The sequence below is a fragment of the Macaca mulatta genome, chromosome 20 (genome assembly GCF_049350105.2).
Source record: "Macaca mulatta isolate MMU2019108-1 chromosome 20, T2T-MMU8v2.0, whole genome shotgun sequence".
Lineage (NCBI taxonomy): Eukaryota > Metazoa > Chordata > Mammalia > Primates > Cercopithecidae > Macaca > Macaca mulatta.
The window spans coordinates 60,505,488-60,532,523 of NC_133425.1; the positions used below are offsets into that span (position 1 = coordinate 60,505,488).

The 27,036-nt window shown below is 39.9% G+C and overlaps 1 protein-coding gene across 2 annotated transcripts in view; it reads right to left on the reverse strand.

Moving 5' to 3' along the window:
• The window catches only part of CDH11 (cadherin 11), a 181,492-nt gene that overhangs the window by 54,474 nt on the left and 99,982 nt on the right, over positions 1 to 27,036 (reverse strand). The window contains 1 exon segment of one of the 2 annotated variants that reach the window (NM_001266613.1): positions 3,283 to 3,682. The exons of the other annotated variant lie outside the window; for it this stretch is intronic. Within the exon segment in view, the coding sequence (NP_001253542.1) occupies positions 3,283 to 3,510 (228 nt within the window). The 5' untranslated portion in view covers positions 3,511 to 3,682. 2 annotated transcript variants of the gene reach the window in all.

Below are 27,036 nucleotides of genomic sequence, written 5' to 3' on the forward strand. Positions count from 1 at the left end.
CTAGGACGGATGAACAGAATTGCCCCAATCTTCATTCAGTCAAGTTTCCTTAATGAAGGCAAAGTTCCTGCCCGCACTCCCATCTCAGGGAAGGCTTACCTTTGTTCTTCTGCTTACCCTGCTGCAGACCTGGCAGAAGTTAAGGGCAAAGACGTACGAATGAGGAACAAGAAACTATAAATACAATGCTGACTTTAATGGGAATGCCCAGACATTGAATCTTTCTAGAGGCCTTCCTATATTACATATAAAATTGGCAAGTTTCTTGAAAATTAACCAGATCTATTTCATGATCAGCCAAATAACTAAAAATTTAACAAAACATTTCATATTATTTTTCTACTTTGTTTTCAGGTCGGGAAGTTGGATATAACTTCTCTTTTTTGTATCTAACAAAGATGATTTATACAATTGACATGGATACTTACTAGGCTCCACACACACACACACACACACACACACACACACACAACACAAAACAACACAGTTTCAGAAACCATTCAGCGCTATCAAGGGATCCAGTTGCTGAGGCATACACAGCCAATTCCTAACTCCAAAGACGAATGGCTTCCCTCTCTGCATAGCACAGCATGACACAGGCTGTATTTCCACAAGAAATCTGAAAGTCCATGGTTTACCAAATTTCACTTTTTCAGGGCATCTTGAGTATTCAACCTTGAATGTCATCAAATCAAAGGTTGTTAGGAAATAAACCATCTACTCCATCCCTCCTATTTCCAGGGAACTGTCTCAGCACATTTCAGAAGAAAGGTCCACAGGACCAACCACTTTATTTACTTTTCCCCTATCCAACCTGACATCAGATTCATCCTCATGCGCCTAGGTTTTGAAGGTCACACAGCATGAATAATACTAGAGTTTTCCTTTTCCCTCTTTTTTTTTTCCTATATTTTCTTCTAGTAGGCACGACAATTGCTTATTCCACAGAGATGCTGAAATGACTCTCCAGATCCTGTTTCTTCTGCAACCCCCAACCTGAACACACACACACTGCTTCCCATTGAGAAAGTCCCCAAAGCAGAAGGTTCTATTCATATCTCAGAATGATTCATGCACAGCCCTTCACATCATTCAAGTTCCACATCCCTTGCCATGGCTGAAATCTATTTTTCCTCTCTGGGCACACAGCCCATCTCCTCTACTTAGGGAATTCCATATGCCAATTATTTCCATTTCCATTTCTCACGTCGACTTCCACATATTTCCATTTGGGATATAAATGAGTGAAATTCCTTTGGTACATCTTCAAGAAGAAATTTTTCCAAACTTACACAATGTCATTGAGATTCTAACATGAATCTCCTTCAAGTATGTCAATTATGTGAATATGAAGTGCTGTTCTCATGTAAAAGAACAATTAAGATAACTTTGTAGAAATCAGTAGGGTTCAGAAACCCCACAAACCTACTGTCTTTCCCTTTTACCTTCCACTGGATAATTCTTGTTCATCTTTTAGGTTACAGGTTATTCCCATGTTCTCCTTGAAACCTTCCTTTGACATCTCTCCCAAATATTACTATGTAAATTCATAATCATTTACATAGAATTTCCTCATTATTACTCTTTTTCTTTTTTTTATTTTTATTTTTTTAACTGCTTAGGTAACTGTCTCTTTTCCACTAGACCTCTTTGAGGTCAGGAGCTATCTTAATCTAGTTTACATTTTGCCTAGCACAGCAGCTCCACATCATAGGATTTCAGTTCTTAGGTATCTAAAGATCTTTTTGTTTTCTGTTTCTTCTTTTTTTTGGAGATGGAGGCCTTTGTCTCATAATAATAATTTAAATAATAATAAAAATACTTTAACAAAAAATATGAAAATTGCATTAGTAATGAATAATACTATTAATATTGTTCATATTAACTGGCATTGTTAATAATTATCTCATTTATTTATTTATTTTTTATTTATTTTTTGAGACAGAGTCTTACTCTGTCTCCCAGGCTGGAGTGCAGTGGCGCATCTCGGCTTACTGCAACCACTCCCTCCCAGGTTCCAGCAATTCTCCTGCCTCAGCCTGGAGTAGTTGGGATTACAGGCACTCGTCACCACGCCTGGCTAATATTTGTATTGTTAGTAGAGACGGGGTTTCTCCATACTGGGCAGGCTCATCTCGAACTCCTGCCATCCAATAATTCACCTGCCTCAGCCTCCTGGAGTGCTGGGATTACAGGTGTGAGCCACTGCGCTGGCCACACATATCTTTTTGTGGTTTTCATGTCACTATCATCTGAAAGATAACTGTATATTTTATTACAAATGCTAGTGGGGAGATAATTTTCCAGACTCTCTTGAATTTGTATTTTGGACTCTCTTCCTCTACTTGCACTTTTCTGTGAGGGATACATAGAGACCACAGAGCCTGGAATGGGAAGTCATCTCACTGGGTTTTACCATTGCGGAAACAGGGATAAAACCACATCCCACCTTCTGATACATATTCGTTCGTCTCCTCAAAGTTGGATCTAGCACCAGGACATAAGTACACAAGGATGGCACTGCCCCTGACACAAAGCAGCTTGAAGTCTAGTCAAGTAAACAGATTAGTAAGTAGACACATCGAATACAGAAAGGAAAGCTATGATAAAGGGTCAAAGGAGGAGCATTCAGGTTGGGATGAGGGTGTGGTCAGGGAAATGCCTTCAGCTGGAAAATGGTTAAACCAATTATGGCTATGTCTGTTTAATGGGCTATTAAGCAGTCATTCAAAATGGAGTTTGAGCCTGGCGTAGTGACTCAGGCCTGCAATCCCAACACTTTGGGAGGCTGATGAGGGAGGATCGCTTAGGTCAGGGGTTTGAAGTCAACCTGGGCAACACAGCAAGACCCTTTCTCTACAAAAAATAAAATAAAATACAAATTAGCCAGGCATGGTGGCATGAGCCTGTAGTCCCAGCTACTCAGGAGGCTAAAGCAGGAGGATCCTTTGAGGCCAGGAGTTTGAGATTACAGTGAGCTATGATCACACTACTGCATGCCAGTCTGGGCAACAGAGAGAGACTCCATATTTAAATAATATGATAAATGAGTTTTATGATATAACTCCATAAAACTAAATGGAAAAACCTAAGAAGTATTCTCAACATGGATAAGTGTCTGGAATAACATATTATGTACAATATTTGGGTGGTTTTACTGGCTGTTCAGGCCATTGGTGTTTTCTCTCTTAGATGCCTGTGGGCCTTTTGTTTCTTTCTGGCCACAGGCGATTATTCCAGTGGTGGGATGGAGAGCTCAGGATTGAGGGAAGGCAGCCTTACCCTGCCCACAAGCACGGGGTCAGGCCCGGTGTACTCCTCTATCACGAAGAACTGGTTCCAGACCCAGCCACGCTTGGAGCGCTGTAGCACCTGCCCCTCCTTGCCCTTCTCGTGGTGTCCATGGAAGGAGGGCCGCAGGTGGCCCCGCCGCTCTGGGGCAAAGGCCTGACTGTGGCACAGCATGCCCAGGCACACCAGGGCGGCTTGTAAACAGTAGTTCTCCTTCATTTTTGGTTACGTGGTAGGCACAGGAGAATGCAGCTGTCACCCCTTCCACCAACCGTGCGGTGGTCTTGCCGAGGGTGGCCTCCCGGACGTGTCACGCAGACCTCTCTTGGGATGGAATGTCTCTGCTGGCTGAGCTCATCACGTCAGGGCTGCCCACGTCCCCAGTCAGCTTCTGCAAGCAGAGAGAGGTTGGATTAGCTGCAGGCCGAATCCCCACTTCATTTCCATTCCATTCACTAAGCCTTCAGGACTGGGCATCAGTTTTATCACGTGGGAACTACCGGCTTTGGGGAAGCTCACCGACTGCTTTGAGCTCAGCTTGCTCATTTATGAAGTGAGGATAACAGTGTACCCACTACAAAGCTGCCACTGGGATTCAATGAGTAATGCATATAAGTCTCTTAGCACGATGCCTGGTACTAGTAAGCACTCCATATTTAACTGTTATTATAATTGATCAAAACGGTGCTTATATATGATTTTTTAATAAGAAAACAGGGAATTAAAGGAGTCTAGATGGGGAACATATAATCCACACTGGGGTTCAGTACAGGGAGAGGATGGATGGCTGGACTCAATCCTTTAGTGAGGATTGCTGTAATAAGAAAGGAAAGTGTGGGATTCTGTGCAGAAGGAACATCACATCCAAAAGCACAGTGTGTTCCAAGATGTTCAGCATGCCTGGAGGTAGTAATGAAGAAGGCGGGCAGGCAGTGGATCCTGTCAGAGAAGGGATGTAGGGGGAAGATCCCAGGAAACCATTGATGGCTACTGAAATATTTATAGGAAAAATAATAGGTCAAGGTCTCTTTGGTAAATCAGTTAAGGGTATAGTGTCAATTCAAGGAGAAAGATTTGCTTTTGTCTGGCAAAGATCCATCCACGAAGCCAAAGATCCTACCTTGCTTAGCCTGGAAGTCTCAGAAAGGATATTTTACAAGCTTTCACTAACTAGGAGAAGGAAAATAAAACAAAACAGTATGTCCTACTAACCAGTCCAAGGTCGTGTTCCCAGCACCCAGCCATGACTGAGCTACTCAACACCAGTGAGGATAAGCCATTAATGCCTTTCACCTTTCTACACTCTTCAGAGGTTTTTGACCCACAATCACTCCTGTCCTCTCTCCAGCACTCTGGTTCTCATTGGCAGTCCTTAACTCCTGCCTTGGGTTCTGGACTTCTTCATCGGACTTTCTCATGCTGAAAACTTAATTCTTCTCTAAGGAATTCCCCTTGCTTGTTCTCCTCTCTTAGAACCATACATTTGTTTTCTGGAGAATCACCTTCTCTCTCTGGAGTGCCACCCAGACTCCAGAAAGAGAATCAGATGAGTTCACCACCAATGTGAGGGAACCTGAGATAGTTCTTTTTCAGGAAGATGACACATTGATATTGAAGATAACGTTCTGTTTCAGCATCTGTGTCTAAATGAAACTGAAAAACTTATTGGGCATTGTAGGGATCACTGTCATCACCTAATTTTTTTGCTATCTTCTTTGGGTGAAATGGTTCAGGGAAAAAGGGAGCAAGAAGGAAAGAGCATGGATCTTGGCATAGTGGAAGGTACATAGACTTAGAGGTCAGCTGCAGATGGATCAGAATACCACTTCCATATTTTACAATCTGAGTTACTTTGGGCATGCCAATCAATCACTCTGAACCTCAATGTTTTCATGTGAACAATGAGGATGACAAGAATTGTTGCACCCATACAGGCCTGAACACAGAGTTGGGAACTGGGCATGCACTAGGCTCCTTCTTCTTTTCCCAGAGTGTCACAATACAGGGGAAGATCTCAAGAAACCACTGACGGTTATGGAAATATTTACAGGAGAAATAATGGGTCAAGGTCTGATATGGTTTGGCTGTGTCCCCACCCAAATCTCATCTTGAATTTAATATGTGTTGTGGGAGAGACCCAGTGGGAGGCAACTGAATCATGGTTGCAGGTCTTTGCCATGCTGTTCTCATGATAGTGAATAAGTCTCAGGAGATCTGACAGGTTTATAAGGGGAAGTTTCCCTGCACAAGCTCTCTCTTTGCCTGCTGCCATCCGTGTAAGATGTGACTTGCTCCTCCTTGCCTTCCACCATAATTGTGAGGCTTCCTCAGCCACATGGAACTGTAAGGGTACCCATGCCTTGAACATGGAGATGCCTCAAAGAGGGTGATGAGGTGCTTTCTCCAAGATGGGCACTGAGAACAAACGAGTTACTTGGGATACCATAGCCATCTGACCTCAGCAACCTAGAAAATAAAAGAACTGGTGAAATTATAATTTGTAGATACAGGTCCATTCCATTTTGATGACCTTTGACTATACCAGCCCAAGTCTTTCTGTTTCCTTTGTAATATGGCAAAGTGGTATCTGGGAGGCCACAGATGTGCACTTAATGCCTAGTGACTGTCACTTTTCTCAATAATATTTTGGGATGGTATTATGTTAGTCTTTATTCAAGGAATAGGGGAGTTGAAATCTTTAATATTTGTTGTAAACAGACACTTTGGGAAATGTAAAAGGCTACGTGGGAGAGAGAGAAAGATGGAAAAGGCAGTGTCATCATTTAGCAGCTTCTTCCTGACATTCAGGCACTTTAATAGTACATCAGATGCTGTTTCTAGAAAGCCAAACTGACTGTTTGGAAAGAGCACAAAGAAGGCCCCAGGAGGGGTTAGATGCTAAAATGAGGCAATATGAAACAACAGAAAGATTTCTGGGCAGAAGTCATGAAACTTGAGATTTGGTGGAGAATCTGGCACTAATTTGCCATGGAACATCATTGATTCTACTCTCAGAGGCTCTGTCTCACTCTGTAAAATGAAGCCTGTGTAAAATTTTCTTCAGATGGCTTCATATTCACAATTAGTTTCAGTGAACTAGTGATGGGCATTTCTTCTGATTCATACAGTATCTCCTTACTAGACTGGAAACTTCTGAATGGATGGGATTATATCTTATTCACATTTATATGTCTGGCACCTGAGCACAAAGCAGGCCATCAATAAAATTTTAATATATGATTTGAATCTCAAATTTCAACTCCAAACTTGACATTGACTCTGTGAAAACTCAAGAAGAAGAAAGAAAGAAAAAGGAAACAGCATATGGGGAGGCAAGATCCCTGCCCATCTTACACCATGCCAAGTATTAAATACTCATTCACACAGTGATAAATTATTCTTGCATATAAGCTGTGAAGTGTATTAGAAAGAAAGGGTTTAATTAAAGTTGATATTTCTTCACCTCTTTCTTCTGGCTGCCATTTTGCTGTAAAGCACAATTATTTCTAACACTAGAAGTGTTGAAACAAGATGACAACTTTTTTTCTTGTATAAAAAAATGTCTAGCTTAATACTAATGAATTTAAGAGTTTCCACATGATCAATAAACAATAACATTCAATCTGTTAAAAAGATTAAATTATCTCTTTTCTTCTTTTGGAAAGAATACTGAATCAACTTGCTTTTAAGAGCAAAGGCCCGTCATTTTAAATGCTTATATGACTATATGTAATACGGAAAGTTATTTTTATGGTTAATCTTAGGTACATATAAGATTGATTTTAAGACATAATTTTTTTAAAAAAAATATTCACTTTCAGAATGAAAATTTATGTAGCAAGTTCTTTTCCTTAGCTACTGTTCTAAAAGCTTTACAAATAGTAACTCATCTATTAATTTCTATAACAACCTTATGAATAGGAGACATGAATATTCTTCTCTTAAAGGATGAGGAAACTGAGTCCCAGACACATTAAACAACTTATGCAGACTTACACTTCTAGTAAATAGCAGACCTGAGATTTGAACTCATGGCGTCAGGCCCTAGAAACCATGTTCTTTTTTTTCTTTTTATTATTATTATTATTATTATTATTATTATTATTATTGTTATACTTTAAGTTCTAGGGTACATGTGCATAACGTGCAGGTTTGTTACATATGTATACTTGTGCCATGTTGCTGTGCTGCACCCATCAACTCGTCAGCACCCATCAACTCGTCATTTACATCAGGTATAACTCCCAATGCAATCCCTCCCCCCTCCCCCCTCCCCATGATAGGCCCCTGTGTGTGATGTTCCCCTTCCCGAGTCCAAGTGATCTCATTGTTCAGTTCCCACCTATGAGTGAGAACATGTGGTGTTTGGTTTTCTGTTCTTGTGATAGTTTGCTAAGAATGATGGTTTCCAGCTGCATCCATGTCCCTACAAAGGACACAAACTCATCCTTTTTGATGGCTGCATAGTATTCCATGGTGTATATGAGCCACATTTTCTTAATCCAGTCTGTCACTGATGGACATTTGGGTTGATTCCAAGTCTTTGCTATTGTGAATAGTGCCGCAATAAACATACGTGTGCATGTGTCTTTATAGCAGCATGATTTCTAATCCTTTGGGTATATACCCAGTAATGGGATGGCTGGGTCATATGGTACATCTAGTTCTAGATCCTTGAGGAATCGCCATACTGTTTTCCATAATGGTTGAACTAGTTTACAATCCCACCAACAGTGTAAAAGTGTTCCTATTTCTCCACAGCCTCTCGAGCACCTCTTGTTTCCTGACTTTTTAATGATTGCCATTCTAACTGGTGTGAGATGGTATCTCATTGTGGTTTTGATTTGCATTTCTCTGATGGCCAGTGATGATGAGCATTTTTTCATGTGTCTGTTGGCTGTATGAATGTCTTCTTTTGAGAAATGTCTGTTCATATCCTTTGCCCACTTTTTGATGGGGCTGTTTGTTTTTTTCTTGTAAATTTGTTTGAGTTCTTTGTAGGTTCTGGATATTAGCCCTTTGTCAGATGAGTAGATTGCAAAAATTTTCTCCCATTCTGTAGGTTGCCTGTTCACTCTGATGGTAGTTTCTTTTGCTGTGCAGAAGCTCTTTAGTTTAATGAGATCCCATTTGTCAATTTTGGCTTTTGCTGCTGTTGCTTTTGGTGTTTTAGACATGAAGTCTTTGCCCATGCCTATGTCCTGAATGGTACTACCTAGGTTTTCCTCTAGGATTTTTATGGTATTAGGTCTAACATTTAAGTCTCTAATCCATCTTGAATTAATTTTCGTATAAGGAGTAAGGAAAGGATCCAGTTTCAGCTTTCTACTTATGGCTAGCCATTTTTCCCAGCACCATTTATTAAATAGGGAATCCTTTCCCCATTTCTTGTTTCTCTCAGGTTTGTCAAAGATCAGATGGCTGTAGATGTGTGGTATTATTTCTGAGGACTCTGTTCTGTTCCATTGGTCTATATCTCTGTTTTGGTACCGGTACCATGCTGTTTTGGTTACTGTAGCCTTGTAGTATAGTTTGAAGTCAGGTAGCGTGATGCCTCCAGCTTTGTTCTTTTGACTTAGGATTGTCTTGGAGATGCGGGCTCTTTTTTGGTTCCATATGAACTTTAAAGCAGTTTTTTCCAATTCTGTGAAGAAACTCATTGGTAGCTTGATGGGGATGGCATTGAATCTATAAATAACCTTGGGCAGTATGGCCATTTTCACGATATTGATTCTTCCTATCCATGAGCATGGTATGTTCTTCCATTTGTTTGTATCCTCTTTTATTTCACTAAGCAGTGGTTTGTAGTTCTCCTTGAAGAGGTCCTTTACATCCCTTGTAAGTTGGATTCCTAGGTATTTTATTCTCTTTGAAGCAATTGTGAATGGAAGTTCATTCCTGATTTGGCTCTCTGTTTGTCTGTTACTGGTGTATAAGAATGCTTGTGATTTTTGCACATTAATTTTGTATCCTGAGACTTTGCTGAAGTTGCTTATCAGCTTAAGGAGATTTTGGGCTGAGACAGTGGGATTTTCTAAATATACAATCATGTCATCTGCAAAGAGGGACAATTTGACTTTCTTCTTTTCCTAACTGAATACCCTTGATTTCTTTCTCTTGCCTGATTGCCCTAGCCAGAACTTCCAACACTATGTTGAATAGGAGTGGTGAGAGAGGGCATCCCTGTCTTGTGCCAGTTTTCAAAGGGAATTTTTCCAGTTTTTGCCCATTCAGTATGATATTGGCTGTGGGTTTGTCATAAAGAGCTCTTATTATTTTGAGGTACGTTCCATCAATACCGAATTTATTGAGCGTTTTTAGCATGAAGGGCTGTTGAATTTTGTCAAAAGCCTTTTCTGCATCTATTGAGATAATCATTTGGTTCTTGTCTTTGGCTCTGTTTATATGCTGGATTATGTTTATTGATTTGCGAATGTTGAACCAGCCTTGCATCCCAGGGATGAAGCCCACTTGATCATGGTGGATAAGCTTTTTGATGTGTTGCTGAATCCGGTTTGCCAGTATTTTATTGAGGATTTTTGCATCGATGTTCATCAGGGATATGGGTCTAAAATTCTCTTTTTTTGTTGTGTCTCTGCCAGGCTTTGGTATCAGGATGATGTTGGCCTCATAAAATGAGTTAGGGAGGATTCCCTCTTTTTCTATTGATTGGAATAGTTTCAGAAGGAATGGTACCAGCTCCTCCTTGTACCTCTGGTAGAATTCGGCTGTGATCCATCTGGTCCTGGACTTTTTTTGGTTGGTAGGCTATTAATTATTGCCTCAATTTCAGAGCCTGCTATTGGTCTATTCAGGGATTCAACTTCTTCCTGGTTTAGTCTTGGAAGAGTGTAAGTGTCCAGGAAATTATCCATTTCTTCTAGATTTTCCAGTTTATTTGCATAGAGGTGTTTATAGTATTCTCTGATGGTAGTTTGTATTTCTGTGGGGTCGGTGGTGATATCCCCTTTATCCTTTTTTATTGCGTCAATTTGATTCTTCTCTCTTTTCTTCTTTATTAGTCTTGCTAGCGGTCTGTCAATTTTGTTGATCTTTTCAAAAAACCAACTCCTGGATTCATTGATTTTTTGGAGGGTTTTTTGTGTTTCTATCTCCTTCAGTTCTGCTCTGATCTTAGTTATTTATTGCCTTCTGCTAGCTTTCGAATGTGTTTGCTCTTGCTTCTCTAGTTCTTTTAATTGCGATGTTAGAGTGTCAATTTTAGATCTTTCCTGCTTTCTCTTGTGGGCATTTAGTGCTATAAATTTCCCTCTACACACTGCTTTAAATGTGTCCCAGAGATTCTGGTATGTTGTATCTTTGTTCTCATTGGTTTCAAAGAACATCTTTATTTCTGCCTTCATTTCGTTACGTACCCAGTAGTCATTCAGGAGCAGGTTGTTCAGTTTCCATGTAGTTGGGCGGTTTTGATTGAGTTTCTTAGTCCTGAGTTCTAGTTTGATTGCACTGTGGTCTGAGAGACAGTTTGTTATAATTTCTGTTCTTGTACATTTGCTGAGCAGTGCTTTACTTCCAATTATGTGGTCAATTTTGGAGTAAGTGCGATGTGGTGCAGAGAAGAATGTATATTCTGTTGATTTGGGGTGGAGAGTTCTATAGATGTCTATTAGGTCTGCTTGCTGCAGAGATGAGTTCAATTCCTGGATATCCTTGTTAACTTTCTGTCTCGTTGATCTATCTAATGTTGACAGTGGAGTGTTGAAGTCTCCCATTATTATTGTATGGGAGTCTAAGTCTCTTTGTAAGTCTCTAAGGACTTGCTTTATGAATCTGGGTGCTCCTGTATTGGGTGCATATATATTTAGGATAGTTAGTTCTTCCTGTTGAATTGATCCCTTTAGCATTATGTAATGGCCTTCTTTGTCTCTTTTGATCTTTGATGGTTTAAAGTCTGTTTTATCAGAGACTAGTATTGCAACCCCTGCTTTTTTTTGTTCTCCATTTGCTTGGTAAATCTTCCTCCATCCCTTTATTTTGAGCCTATGTATGTCTCTGCGTGTGAGATGGGTCTCCTGATACAGCAGACTGATGGGTCTTGACTCTTTATCCAGTTTGCCAGTCTGTGTCTTTTAATTGGACCATTTAGTCCATTTACATTTAAGGTTAATATTGTTATGTGTGAACTTGATCCTGCTATTATGATATTAACTGGTTATTTTGCTCGTTAGTTGATGCAGTTTCTTCCTAGCCTTGATGGTCTTTACATTTTGGCATGTTTTTGCAATGGCTGGTACCGGTTGTTCCTTTCCATGTTTAGTGCTTCCTTCAGGGTCTCTTGTAAGGCAGGCCTAGTGGTGACAAAATCTCTAAGCATTTGCTTATCTGTAAAGGATTTTATTTCTCCTTCACTTATGAAACTTAGTTTGGCTGGATATGAAATTCTAGGTTGAAAATTCTTTTCTTTAAGAATGTTGAATATGGCCCCCACTCTCTTCTGGCTTGTAGAGTTTCTGCCGAGACATCTGCTATTAGTCTGATGGGCTTCCCTTTGTGGGTAACCCGACCTTTCTCTCTGGCTGCCCTTAAGATTTTTTCGTTCATTTCAACTTTGGTGAATCTGGCAATTATGTGTCTTGGAGTTGCTCTTCTCGAGGAGTATCTTTGTGGCGTTCTCTGTATTTCCTGGATTTGAATGTTGGCCTGCCCTACTAGGTTGGGGAAGTTCTCCTGGATGATATCCTGCAGAGTGTTTTCCAACTTGGCTCCATTTTCCCCCTCACTTTCAGGCACCCCAATCAGACGTAGATTTGGTCTTTTTACATAATCCCATACTTCTTGCAGGCTTTGTTCATTTCTTTTTCTTCTTTGTTCTTTTGGTTTCTCTTCTCGCTTCATTTCATTCATTTGATCCTCAATCGCTGATACTCTTTCTTCCAGTTGATCGAGTCAGTTACTGAAGCTTGTGCATTTGTCACGTATTTCTCGTGTCATGGTTTTCATCTCTTTCCTTTCGTTTATGACCTTCTCTGCATTAATTACTCTAGCCATCAATTCTTCCACTTTTTTTTCAATTAGTTTCTTTGCGCTGGGTACGTAATTCCTCCTTTAGCTCTGAGAAGTTTGATGGACTGAAGCCTTCTTCTCTCATCTCGTCAAAGTCATTCTCCATCAAGCTTTGATCCGTCGCTGGTGATGAGCTGTGCTCCTTTGCTGGGGGAGATGTGCTCTTATTTTTTGAATTTCCAGCTTTTCTGCCCTGCTTTGTCCCCATCTTTGTGGTTTTATCTGCCTCTGGTCTTTGATGATGGTGACGTACTGATGGGGTTTTGGTGTAGGTGTCCTTCCTGTTTGATAGTTTTCCTTCTAACAGTCAGGAGCCTCAGCTGTAGGTCTGTTGGAGATTGCTTGAGGTCCACTCCAGACCCTGTTTGCCTGGGTGTCAGCAGCAGAGGCTGGAGAAAATAGAATATTGCTGAACAGCGAGTGTACCTGTCTGATTCTTGCTTTGAAGGCTTCCTCTCAGTGGGGTACTCCACCCTGTGAGGTGTGGGGTGTCAGACTGCCCCTAGTGGGGGATGTCTCCCAGTTAGGCTACTCAGGGGTCAGGGACCCACTTGAGCAGGCAGTCTGTCCCTTCTCAGATCTCAACCTCCGTGTCGGGAGATCCACTGCTCTCTTCAAAGCTGTCAGACAGAGTCGTTTGCATCTGCAGAGGTTTCTGCTGCGTTTGTTATTGTTTACTGTGCCCTGTCCCCAGAGGTGGAGTCTACAGAGACAGGCAGGTTTCCTTGAGCTGCTGTGAGCTCCACCCAGTTCGAGCTTCCCAGCGGCTTTGTTTACCTACTTAAGCCTCAGCAATGGCGGGCGCCCCTCCCCCAGCCTCGCTGCTGCCTTGCCGGTAGATCACAGACTGCTGTGCTAGCAATGAGTGAGGCTCCGTGGGTGTGGGACCCTCCCGGCCAGGTGTGGGATATGATCTCCCGGTGTGCCTGTTTCCTTAAAGCGCAGTATTGGGGTGGGAGTTACCCGATTTTCCAGGTGTTGTGTGTCTCAGTTCCCCTGGCTAGGAAAAGGGATTCCCTTCCCCCTTGCGCTTCCCAGGTGAGGCGATGCCTCGCCCTGCTTCAGCTCTTGCTGGTCGGGCTGCAGCAGCTGACCAGCACCGATCGTCCGGCACTCCCTAGTGAGATGAACCCAGTACCTCAGTCGAAAATGCAGAAATCATGGGTCTTCTGTGTCGCTGGCGCTGGGAGTTGGAGACTGGAGCTGTTCCTATTCGTCCATCTTGCTCCGCCCCCAGAATCCATGTTCTTAACCAGTGAACAACCACAACTCTTGTCATTTGTTTGAGTTTGAAGTTCATAAGGAAATTATATGGATGTTGTGATAAAAAGCAGTAACCTGGAAGCCAGCTAAATGTGGGAAGTAAATTACCATTGGAGCTCAGCGTATACTAATAACAGGACTAGAATGAAAATACTAATAATAGTTAAAATTTGCCAGGTGTTATCCGCCTAACATTCTTGGACATGTTTTCCATGAGTTGAGTCATCAAATCATAAAAACCCTAAAAAGTAGCATTATTGCTATTCCCATTTTACAGGCAAGTAGTCTGAGGCGCATCAAAATTAAGGAATTTGTTCAAGGTTACAGAGCCAGCAAGTGAAGGAGCTGGTATTGAACTCTGAATGTTTGGTTCAAGGACTTGTATTACTACCCTCTACAATTTTACCTAAGAGAACGCTGCAGTTCAAATTTAGGCACACTAATACAAATAGACACAATAGCCTTAAAATGATGATAATCTAAATTTTGGTAGCATGGATAAGTAGACTGTAATAAAAAAAGTTATCCAAACCAAAAAGAAAGAAAAAGCATTTTATATCAATAACCAAAGTGAAGATGAACAAGAGGTAATTACATCAGTCCATCAATAACCATCAATAACGTAGTATAACCAGGTCCTTAAACAACATATGACACAAAATTTGATCTTTGGTTTTTATTTTAAATACCTGTTTCAGAATTTCTAAATGTGTACGTTAGAAAAGGTGTATTCAGAGTGGTTTTTGTTTTTTGTTTTGTTCCATTTTATGAAATGTTTCTAGAATTGAGAGAACTGATTGATGTATTCAGTAGTAGGGACTTAGTAGGAATCTCCCATGAAAATTAATAGGAGGCTGCCCTCCTAAGGAGACCTTGATGTTGGTAATAATTAGGGAAATATATCAATGTTCTAATTGGTTTTAATGAAGACCCCCAAGGTAGTTCTTAAACAATCCATTAAAACACTTTTTAGCAGTACGCCAGGATGCCTAAGCATTGGGATTCTACTAAAACATATAGGAGGACTTTATTTTATGATGGGAGCATATTGCTTGGAGGGAAAAATAAATGTTGTTGAAAGTCACAGCAGTAATAACATGACAGGAAAATAGATGTGCAAAGCCACCAGCTCGAAAGGGAAGGCTCACCCCTCTATCTTGAGAGCAGATAGCCCGTCATAAGCTACCGCGCCTTGAGCATAAAACTCTCTTGCTGTGCCTGCTTTTGTCTCCGTAAAAGAAAATGACATATACGGGTGTTTAAGTATATTTGGACTCCTGCTGGAAATTGTTATTGGGTGGAGAATGCAAGACGAAAGCGCTTAGCAGAAAGCAAGCAGATTTGGTTTTTCAGCTGTCCTCTCCCCACAGAGCTGGAAGGATCAGATGGGCTGACCTGTTTTTTCATTTCCAGGTAGCTAATTTACAGTTAGAGACAGGTTATTATTACATTAAGAATATTACCAAGGCCCACACCAGAGCTCAAAACCCCATTCTGTATCTGCAAAGTCCCCTTGTTGGTGAGCTCAGGGGCTCTGGTATCCCTTTCAACAAACACAGCTTTGTAACCAATCCAATTCTATTATGCAAATTAATTCAAGCATATTTTATTCCCCGTTCAGATCTCATCACTCAGCACTGAGCTGGTCTCTCATTTCAAATCAAATCACAGGAATTATGCCACGTCTGTGGAAATCACAGAGAATAGGGGAGAAGAAGTATTACAAGAATTATTGAGTCACACTTCCCAGTAATTCTTCTCCCCTGATTTCTAGACTTGGAGCAAGGCATAAGCTTGGGGTAATCACTTCTTCTCAGGTGCAAAATACACAGCAGAGACTGTAAAAAGGTTATGGCATATGCTGCTCCAATTTCTAATACCAAATTCAAATGTTAAAGTAGGCAGCAAATAAGGCCCCTTATCAAACACCCCAGCTCTCTGCAAAGGTGAGTGGAAATTTTCAAACTGCTTCAGTGGAGATCTGAGTCTCTGCTTCTGGAGAGAGAGAATGACAGAAGTTCTGCTTTGAAAGTGGAAAGATCATTCACTACCTGTGTCAGGCAAAGCTGGGTTCAAATCCTGGTTCCATCACTCGTGATTTACATTATATTGTCATAAAAATAGATACTATCCTTTGTCAGGTGCTTGATTTTTCTAGTGCTGGACAGTATGCTCAGGGCTTGGTATACATTATTTTATTTCATTTTCACCACAACTGCATATATATAATATGTGATATATATATATATGTGTGTGTGTGTGTGTGAGATATATATATTTGAGATATATATATATCACTCAGACTTTATCTAGGAGGAAAGTGAGTCTCAGTGTCCTTATGTAACCCACCCAAGTACACCCCGAATCACTGACAACGTTGTAATTCAAATGCAAGTTTACAGGACTGCAGAAGCCAAGCTTGACTTTGGACTATTTTACCTGGCTATGAATGTCTGAAAATCCAGGTTCCCAATCTTCAATATAAGAAGATTGCATGACCAACTTCAAGGGTCATCTCAGCTCCAAAAATTTTATTTGCTATATAACATAATGTTTGCTAGGTGTGACTTCCACTAATTTTTTAAGTAAATACAATCAGATTTTATATTCTTAGGGTCTCATGGCCACAAAATATTATAGGAATCCAATATAACACCCCAGACCTAAAACTTGTATAGTCATTCAGTGATAATTTATCTATTTAAGTAACTAAATATCTTCAAATGATAACATGATTAAGTACAATATGTGCAATGAAGAACTTATTATTTGTACTCTAGTCTGTCCTTAAGACAGTCTTTTTCTTGGTGTAATATTTTCAAATGTTGATCATTAAGATGAATAATATATATCATATATCAACACATACAGGAAATAACTCTGTCTGCAGCGTCATCTCTAACTATGAATGTGTGGAAAGAGAAACAGATTTTATTTTCCTTTGTTCTTTTGTATGAGCTAAGATACCTGAGGGAAGATTAGAGCAAAGCGGTGATGATAAACAGATGCTTAACATAATGTCATGTCATTTGTGGTATCAAAGGCCTATATGTAAACCTCCTTTTGTCTCCAAGCAGTAAATATGCATCAAGCTTTTTTTATTTGTCTGTTCCTTCACTTGGCAATAACTTTTCAATGGTTCTAGGCCTAGGTTGAACTCTGAGGATACACAGGCATCAATGTACCTCCAGTATGTAGACTGTTCTCAAACAATACTGAGACTGTTGTCTAAGCAGATGAATGATGATATGATGTGTTCAGTACAGATAGGACTATGTACAAGAGCACAAAGGAATCCCTGACTACACTTCTGCAGATAAATTTGTAAAGTATCAGTCCTATACTTCAATACTTGCCTACTCGAACCTCTTGCAAGTAAACTCCCATGTCCACCACTTCCAATGCCTGGAGCTTCCATTCCCACTTTGGGCCATGGCTCATTAAACCACACCGAGTTCAATGACAAGTAAATCATAAACCAACCATTGATTGTTTCAGCCTAGTTCAAAACGATAAGATGGGTGAATCAGATTTCTTTGGGAACTTCACTGAAAGAAAACAAGAACCTTTTGCAGTCAGTGAGGGAACTAAAATAGGAAGGTTACAAGGAACTTGAGAAATGGACTAACTACCAAATAGACATCTCATGACCAATGTTTCAATGAAATCAAGGCTTACAGCAAACCAGTTACAAATTAAAGAGAAACAAACGTGACCTCTGTCTCTGAGTCATGTAAATAGCAGAACACATGGCATCTGAAGATCTTGGCAATTTAAGGACTCCCTCAGCAGCTGTCTTCATGGAGCCCACGCTACTGATCTGTTCCTGAATTTCTGAGATCACTTGTAATGCCCTTGAATGACAACAAGCTTCCTGTATGTAAACTCACTTGAGTGATTTCTTTTGTCGTCAAAACAGCAAACATAGTAAACTACCATAATCAACAGGAAAAAAGTTTGGTGATTCTGCTAGTCAAGACCAAAATAATGTAGCTGCATGAATCACTTGTTCAGATACAGACAATGCCTTCTTCTCTGAATTTCTAAGAAGACTGAGACAAGAAAAATAATTCTAGACCAAAGCCAAGATGCTAGTGATCTAGCCTGGGTTCTGCCATTGAACCACAGTGCAAACTTAGAAAAAATACTTTTCCCTGTGGGTTAACAATCTCCTTCTACAAAACAGGAGGTTGGAAATAGCCCGAAAAGGTCTCCCATGCATATCTGCAGGGGCTTGTGAGTCTGTGCTGAGAATAAGTGACTTTGCCTAGATGGAAGTTTTCATCTCATTTTGAAGGTCTAGGTCCCAGCTGGCAGGGCTGCTTTGTATACAACTTGAGGCCCCAGTGACCTAGAGCCTGATCATGATCACATGTGATCAGCCTAGGCATGATCACAGCAATCATGCCTTCTGAGGCTAGACAATGCAGAGGCCCTGCTATTGTGACAGGTCCTTAAATTCCAGTATTAGGAATCAGGACTTAACTGGATGAACAATGGGAATCCATTCAGAATTTCTAGTCATGGGGTTGAAGGGAGCCAAGCTGTCACAGGTGTGCAGGAGAAATGGAGGTGAGGAGTGGCAGCTCTTACAAAACAGTTAAGAGGATGGGCTCAGGAGTCAGAAGGAGTTGGAAGGTTAGAGCTCAAGACTTACAACTCACTATACTAGAGGTGGAAATCAGCCTCTACAAGTCTCCACAATGCCCTGTTAAAAATGGGAAAAACCCGGCAGGGCGCAGTGGCTCATGCCTGTAATTCCAGCACTTTGGAAGGCTGAGATCACAAGGTCAGGAGTTCGAGACCAGACTGGCCAACATGGCGAAACCCAATCTCTACTTAAGAAATACAAAAATTAGTCTGGCATGGTGGCGTGAACCTGTAATCCCAGTTACTTGGGAGGCTGAGGCAGAAGAATTGCTTGAACCCAGGAGGCAGAGGTTGCAGTGAGTCAAGATCGCACTACTGCATTTCAGCCTGGGTGACAGAGCAAGACTCCATCTCACAAAAAAAGGGGGAGGGGGAGAACTCTAGGACCAGTCTCACAGGGGGACTGCCAAGAGAAAAAGGGGCATTGCGTGTACTTTGTACAGTACCTGTCATATGGTAATCATTCACAAAATGTAAAGTCTGTGAAGGCAGGGACCTTTTCTTTGCTGCTTACTGCTGTAACACAGAACATGGCCTGGTCCACAGCAGGTGATTAAGAAGATGAGTTAAGAGTTTTGTTTAGTCAACAAGAATGCATAAATACATATTGTAACCCCTGGATACCATGCACTAATCCAATAAAGAATAAGCCTCATGAAGGGACTCTAGGAGTCCACTGTCTATTAAGGAGAAACAAGAAACCAATATTACAATAGAGATTGCTAAATGCAATAATAGGTATATATGACGAGATGAGATAAAGTAGACCAGTGTTGTTTAATGGAAACATAATGTCAGTCACATGTAATTTTTAATTTTCTAGAAGCCATATTTTTAAAAAGTTCAAAAAATCAGTGAACTTAATTTTTACAATGTATTTTATTTAACCCAGTATGCCCCAAATTGTATCATTTTAACATGGAATCAATATATACATTCTCAAAACGTTTTATATTCTTTTGTCCTAAGCCTTCAAAACCTAATGTACATTTTATATTTAAAGGAACTCTCTGTTGGGACTAGCCACATTGCAAGAGCTTACTGGCCACATGGGGCTACTGGCTACCATCTAGGCAGCACAGGCACAGGGGATTCTTCAAGTTTCTTGAGAGAGGAGGGCATGTAGTCAAGGAAGACTTTCTGGAGGCATTGCAATAGTTCAGGTGAGAGGTAATATGTTTCTGAACCAGAAAAAATAAGGCTTGGGTTGAGAAAAAGGGGCTACTCTTGAAACCGTGCAGATGTAGATGGTTTTAGGAACCGAAAAGATTGAGGTTAGAGAATGAGGCAGCAGTGAGAGGAGAGTGAGAAGACAGTGGTGCTGTTCCTGGCCTCAAGAGGAGAAGGGCTGTTTGAGGAATAAACAGCATTTAGTTAAAAACATTTTCTTTCTTTCTTTTCTTTCTTTCCTTCCTTCGTTCCTTCCCTCCCTCCCTCCCTTCCTTCCTTCCTTCTTTTTTGAGACGGAGTCTAGGTCTGTCGCCCAGGCTAGAGTGCAGTGGCGCGATCTGGGCTCACTGTAAGCTCCGCCTCCCGGGTTCACGCCATTCCCCTGCCTCAGCTTCCCGAGTAGCTGGGACTACAGGCGCCCGCCACCTCGCCCGGCTAGTTTTTTGTATTTTTAGTAGAGACGGGTTTTCACCGTGTTAGCCAGGATGGTCTCGATCTCTTGACCTCGTGATCCACCTGCCTTGGCCTCCCAAAGTGCTGGGATTACAGTCGTGAGCCACCGCACCTGGCCTCTCTCCTTCCTTCCTTTCTTTCTTTCTTTTCCTTCTTTCTTTCTCTTTCTTTCTTTCTTTCTTTCTTTCTTTCTTTCTTTCTTTCTTTCTTTCTTTCTTTCTTTCTCTCTCTCTCTCTCTCTCTCTCTTTCTTTCTTTCTTTCTTATTTTCCTTCCCTCCCTCCCTCCCTCCTTCCTTCCTTCCTTCCTTCCCTTCTTCCTTCCTTCCCTCCCTCCCTCCCTCCATTCCTCCTTCCTTCCTTCCTTCCTTCCTTCTCTCTCTCTCTCTCTCTCTCTCTCTCCTTCTTTCTTTTTTGATGGAGTTTTGCTCTTTTTGGCCAGGCTGGAGTGCAATGACAAATCTCAGCTCACCACAACCTCCACCTGTGAGTAGCTGGGATTACAGGCATGCACCACCACGCCTGGCTCATTTTTTTTTTTTAAGTAGAGATGGGGTTTCTCCATGTTGGCCAGGCTGGTCTCGAACTCTCAACCTCAGGTGATCCACCTGCCTCAGCCTCCCAGAGTACTGGGATTACAACAGTGAGCAACCGCACCTGGCCTAAAACATTTAAAGCTTTCAGAAACCAGCGGAAAGATGTGCAGGGGAAAAGTTCAGAGTAGAATTAGGTACCAATGTTCTTGCAAGAGTAGGTATTATCAATTCTACCGTTTCTTTTCAAGTGTGGAGATTTTACTGCATTATTAAATTCTAGAATCTCGGAGTTGAATGATACTCTAGAGACTTTGAGCTATTAGTCCTTTATTTCAATAGACCAATGGGAAAACTGAGATACAATGATGATAATGAACTTATTCAAAATAAAATAAAGAGTGAAAAAAAAACCAGAATCTCAACTCTTCACTTTATAGAGAAAAAGCAGAGAGAGCAGGGGAAGCATCAAGAGGAAAAAGATAATTTTTATAGCATCTACCTTGCCCTCTCTTCCTAAAACCTGATTTAACAACAGTCCCCTCCTTTTAAACTATTTCTATGGAAACAACCAGCCCAGATTCTAGAAAGAGGAAAAATAAAGCATTCATAAGTAATGACCTGAGAGAGCTCTTTAAAGATTTGCAGTGGAGAACTGAACTAAGAATAACAATCTGCATATTCTCCCTGGAATCGAATGTCCTGCAGAGAACCACTCTCCATAGTCTGTTTTGCAAGGTATAAACAATGAGAGGAGGAATTGTCCCAAGGTGGCCTTAATAACAGAAAAGGGCTTGATGTGGTCTTTTGAAATAGTTGCTAAAGCCAGAGAAGAGAGTGCCTTAAATTACCACTGCCAAGAGCCTTTAGAATTCTGAGAAACCCATCCTGTGCCCATAATCCACCAGGGCCCCCACGTATCCATCCAGCTCAATCAGAGTATGTGGATGGATGCCACTGAACAGGAAGGAGGAATGCAGAAAGTCAAGCGGCTTCCGCTGATCAGAAACTTGACTTTCACCAGCGTGTGGGTGGGCTGTTCTGAAGGACTTCTTTCTAATGTACCTCACCAAACCGCTCCATCACATTGAGATTAGACTAAACTCTGCCACATTTTTAAATGGCTTTTTTGTATCTCTATATATACCACAGAGTGTTCCCAACCCCCTTCATTTTAAGAAAGCAGACATCAACAATAGCCTCATAATGATCTCATCGTTGCTTCAAATAATCCAATCTTTGAAGCCTATTTCTTTCTTTTCAGGTGTATTAGTGTCATTTATCAAAAGTAATGGGATTTTTTTTAAGTTAAGGATAAAAGAAAAGTAATGGGATACAGCAAACTAGTCAAGTGCTTAGTACAAACGCAGAGTATTTTCTGAAGCATATGCGGAACACCTCTTAGACAGGCAGGACTTTCAAAGGCTACATTAAGTGTCTTTTGTGGGTCTCAGATAATATGGTTCACTTAATTAGATTTTCCATAATTCTGGGTAATCCTATTGTGAATTACAGACGTGAATTTTGACTTGCCTGACAGAAACAGCTATTGTTCCAAATGCATTTCTGGAAAAAGAATGTTTTATTTATAAATCATTACCAGAATTTTCACAGGGCAAAACCCAAAAATGGGGTTCCCCTGGGAGGCCGCATGGGTTCTTGGTTCACACAGGAAGGAATTCAAGAGCAATCCCAGCGAGTAAAGTGAAAGTAAGTTTATTAAGAAGTAAATGAATCAAATAGTGGCTACTCCATAGACAGAGTAGCAGCATGGGCTGCTTGACTAAGTATATAAATGGTTATTTCTTGATTACATGCTAAACAAAGGGGGTATTATTCATGAGCTTTCCAGGAAAGGGCTAAGGAGTTCCCAGAACTGAGGGTTATTCCCCTTTATAGACCATATAGGGTAGCCTCCAGATGTTCCCATGGCATTTGTAAACCGTCATGGCACTGCTGGGAGTGTCTTTAAGGAGAGGAATGCATTATAATTAGCAAATAATGAACGATGAGGACGATCAGAGGTCTCGTTCACTGCCATCTTGGTTTTGGTGGACTTTGGCCAGCTTCTTTACTGCATCTCCCTCTATCAGTAGGGTTTTGTGATCTGTATCTTGTGAAATCAGTCCTGCTGACCTCCTATCTCATCCTGTAGTGAAGAATGCCTAACCTCCTGGCAATGCAGCCTGCCATATCTTATTCTCATTTTACCTAGCCCCTATTCAAGATGGAGTCACTCTGGTTTGAATGCTTCTGACATATTTCCGCCCTCCTTTTTGCAAGGAAATGCTTCATCCTAGGGGTTGTAGAGTGATGAAGATCCATCTTTCTTAACTTCTTCAGGCTGAATAGAACCAATGATATTTCTGCCTAACTATTAGTGTCTCTTTTATTCAAGGTAGAGAGTAGCTCAGTCAGTGTCAGTATGGTGAGGGACACTCATAACTGAATCTTGTGAGAAAATGGAAATCTGAAAGATTAATAAGTGTTCAATATAAGAAAATGTTGAATAAGTGTATCCTGTATTCCTACACAAAGAGGACAACAGAAATATTTTCCACAACAGTAAAGCAAAATAAAATGATCCCAAGTAAACTAAATAAAAAGGCTTTCCATGAACTGGACAGTTGTTAGAACTAAGTTAATATGGAGTAGTCAGTTGATTCCAGTATGTGCCCAGAACTAGATCTGTATGTTACCCATTCCTCTTGTTTCTTCTGATCAGCAGCCAGAGATCACTAGTTGGTTCACAGATATAAGCAGACTCAGTCTAAATTGCAGAAAAAAACTCCAGAACAACAGGCCAGACCAGAACCTAATTACAGATGTACCATAGTTTTTGAAACAATTTTTCTCTCTGGTCCCCATTTTTACTAAAAACAAATCATGGTAGAACTGATTGGTTAGCCTTACTATACTTGGCCTGATTCTCTATAAAGTGCAGCAAGAATAATTATTTGCCATATAGGTCCATTTTTAAAATTGGCTTTGATGGAACTTTGTTCAGTAAGGAATCTTAGATTAGACTTTTCAAAGCCTTAAGCTCAGTCATGAATTTATCTGTGCCTGCAAGTACTTGAATGAGTTTGGTGAATCCCTCTTCACTCAAGAACCCAAGATAACTTGGGGCTTCTGGGCCTGTCAGAAAGTGACAATCTTTACTTTCCACAGGTTAGGAACCCTGTGCAGGGACTCCATAGACAAGGTATGAGACCAATTTTCCTGAGTGGCTTTTATCAGTTCTATAAGTCAACTTTGATTCCTTAAAGTAGTCTGTTTGAATATGAAACCACATCATTCAAGTCAAAGCCTTGGAAAAACAGAGTTTCTTCAATTTTGTCTAGTTACAAAAAAAAAAAAAAAAAAAAAAAAAAAAAACAGACTCTCACTGTACTTATGGAAATAACTATATTGCCATAAGGTAAGAATACTCACATAGTTTCCAAATTCTGGAGAAATAGGGGAGAGAGAAAGATATGTGCTCCAAATTTTGCTCACAGTAGTATACTTTTCTCAATTGCTAGAAGCTATAAATAACTCAAAAGAAAAAGATTTTATTGACTCAAATAAAAAATAGAAAAGATCAGCAATGTTTTCAGCAAAAAGTCATAAAAAGATTACTTCAGTCTTTTATTAGTTCAGTCTATGCAATTAATTCCTGTTTTGCTCAATATTTATGAACACAGTTTTCCAAGAGTGCCTTGGAAGTATGTTTCCTCTCTATTTTAATGGTACACTTTCCCAACTTATCAGAGACCTGCATTTAAAAGTACTCATCAAAATCCTATATCTGAATATAAACTATCTTTTGAAGAGGATGAAAGCAATACACCATTGTCTGTGGAGGACAAAAAGTCCTAGAGCAGGAGCAGTCCAAGATGCAATGGACAAGGAAATCCAGTTACCTCTGAGGTACACAACAATTTAACATAACAGTTTATGGGTATTACTGTTCATGTACACGAATTCATGTCAAAATTATGGGAGTTTCACATAATTTGGAAACACATACTGATAACACATTTATACAAATAAAACCCAAAGAAAGCCAAACACCATTTTTTATATTTGACAATGTTTCCTGTATGATTTTAATATACCAAGTAACGAAAATACATCATTTTGGACTTTAGGAGACTTAAAAAGATTAATAGGATAAGAAAACAATTTACAATTTGATTTTGGCAAGTTTGTCAAATATCAAAGGTGTGAAACATATGATAATTTAAGACAGAATTCCAGGTCTCCATAAGTCATTTATTTATCTGAAACAGTAACTCAAAATTTCAAAAATGCAATAACTTACTCATTGATAAAGTGGAGACTTAATTTTCCAAACAATTTGTCTTTCTCTCCTTTCTTTTCCCATTGTTTATTCAAAAGACAAATGTAAGTCTTTCATTATCTTTTAATATTACATGAAAATCTTGTTCAAGAGAGAAAGCCAAATTTCACTTTTGCATTAGTGCATCATTAACACTAAAGCTAATTTTAAATATAATATTATAAACACATTTATTCGTGTTTAATTTGTTTGACCATAGGTACAATTTCCACAGACCTTTTACAATGCTTTATTATTTTCTATTAAGGAGCATATTAGTGTTCTAAAAAGCCCCATTATTCTGACACATGGACCAAGATTTTGCATCAGTGTGCTTTTATTTCAATATTTAATTTACTGAAATACTGAATAATACCCTTTTAATTGTATTCAACTTGCTCACACACAGAATTATTTACTAGGTTGGTTTTTAACCTTTATAAGGTTTATTTTTCATGAACCTTCCACAACTTGCTCAAGCCTTCAGCTTTAGCCTATCTCACTTAAAACAATTCTTTAACCTTCTAAACTAGGGGAAAAAAAGTTTTCCATGCCTTATTATAATCTTTTATCAAAAACACATTATACTTTCTTTATACACCTTGCATGTAAAACTCTTCCTTCAGTAGTTTCAATTATATATGTTACAATGTTAATTATTAGCAACTTTTATTTTGGTGAAAAACCCAGTATGTTATGTTAATTATGTACCAGGTGCAGAGCCTAGAACACCAGATAGAAGTGCAAATAAGGTATGACTCTTTCCAGCAAAGCTGGGGACGTGGCTAACAACGTATGTCCATCAGTAGGCCTCACACAGAATCTAACTGCTCCAAAGCAGGTAAGCTGAGCAATTATCAAAAGACAACAAAGCAGTTTATGTAGTTTAGTAAACATAGTATCTGACTTGCCTAATTTAGACCAAATGTATAAATGTATAAATTTTGAAGACATTTTTATTTTACCAAAAACTTTTTTTTTTAAGACGGAGTTTCACTTTGTTGCCCAGGCTGAAGTGCAGTGGCATGATCTCAGCTCATTGCAACCTCTGCCCCTGGGTTCAAGCAATTCTCCTGCCTCAGCCTCCCAAGTAGCTGGGATTACAAGAGCACACAACCACACACAGCTAATTTTTTGTATTTTTAATAGATATGGGGTTTCACCATGTTGGCCAGGCTGGACTTGAACTCCCAACCTCAAGTGATCTGCCCACCTTGGCATCCTAAAGTGCTGGGATTACAGGTGTGAGTCACCATGCCCAGCCCCAATAATCTTTAAAACTGTCTTTATTTCCTCGAAATTACTAAAGTCAAGTGAACTGAAAGGTATTAAAATTTCCATTTTTTCCAATAAAGTATTTAACTGCTTATTTTTCTTTAAGTCAATTAGCCCTATTTTCTATAAATAACACACACAACAAATATAAATAGACAGAAGAAGATCTAGTAGCTGTAAAATTTTTCATTTGCCAGGTTTTAGGTTTTTCTTAATTGGATTACTGGCTTCAAGCCGGAGCCCTTTCAGGAACATGGACAGGAAAGCATGCAATTTCTAGGGCCTAATAAGCAGGCACAGTGGGAAGGCAAAACACCAAAAATCAATAATTCCATTTTTTTTTTTTTTTTTTTTTTTTACCAAATCCTGGATCCCCAAAAATGGAATCAGCCCATCCCCCATAGGAGTCTTACCCCTCACTGGGAGGTGGGGACATTTTTATACCTTCTAGATGACCAAGAGCATGCTTCTCTGATCCAAAAGTGCAAAGAGCAGAGTGCTTCCCCCATAACTGCCACTAGCCATCACTAAAAGTATATTCCCTACATAGTTATTACACACCAAAGCTCTTTCATAATCCAAAGTAATTTCTGATACCTGTAAAAAAAAGTAAAAAACACCAGGTAACTGAATGGAAAACGGAACAGAGGCTTAGATTTTGGGAAGATCTATCCATTTTCAATTCTTGGAGTTCCATAAGGAAAACAGTATTTTCCCAAAATGGGGTCTGTGGCACCTCCTCTGTTTTTCCCAAGGACTTCCAGAGTGTTAGAAATTACCTTACATCCTCTCATATGGGTCTCAAGAATGTTAAGAAGACAAAAGGGAAAAAAAACAACTCAGTCATCTGAGAAGAAAAAAGTTTTCCTTATTTCAGAGAAACAAGATTCAAGAAGAGAAAAACAAACATAAAAGCCATTTAAATATATATATATATCTTAGTTATCCATGTTTAATTAAGCTAACTCTCAACAATAGAGCTCTTAAAAAAAAAAAAAAAGTCCTTTTAGATCTCTTAATACCATACTCTAGGCGGGACAAACAGCCAACACCTC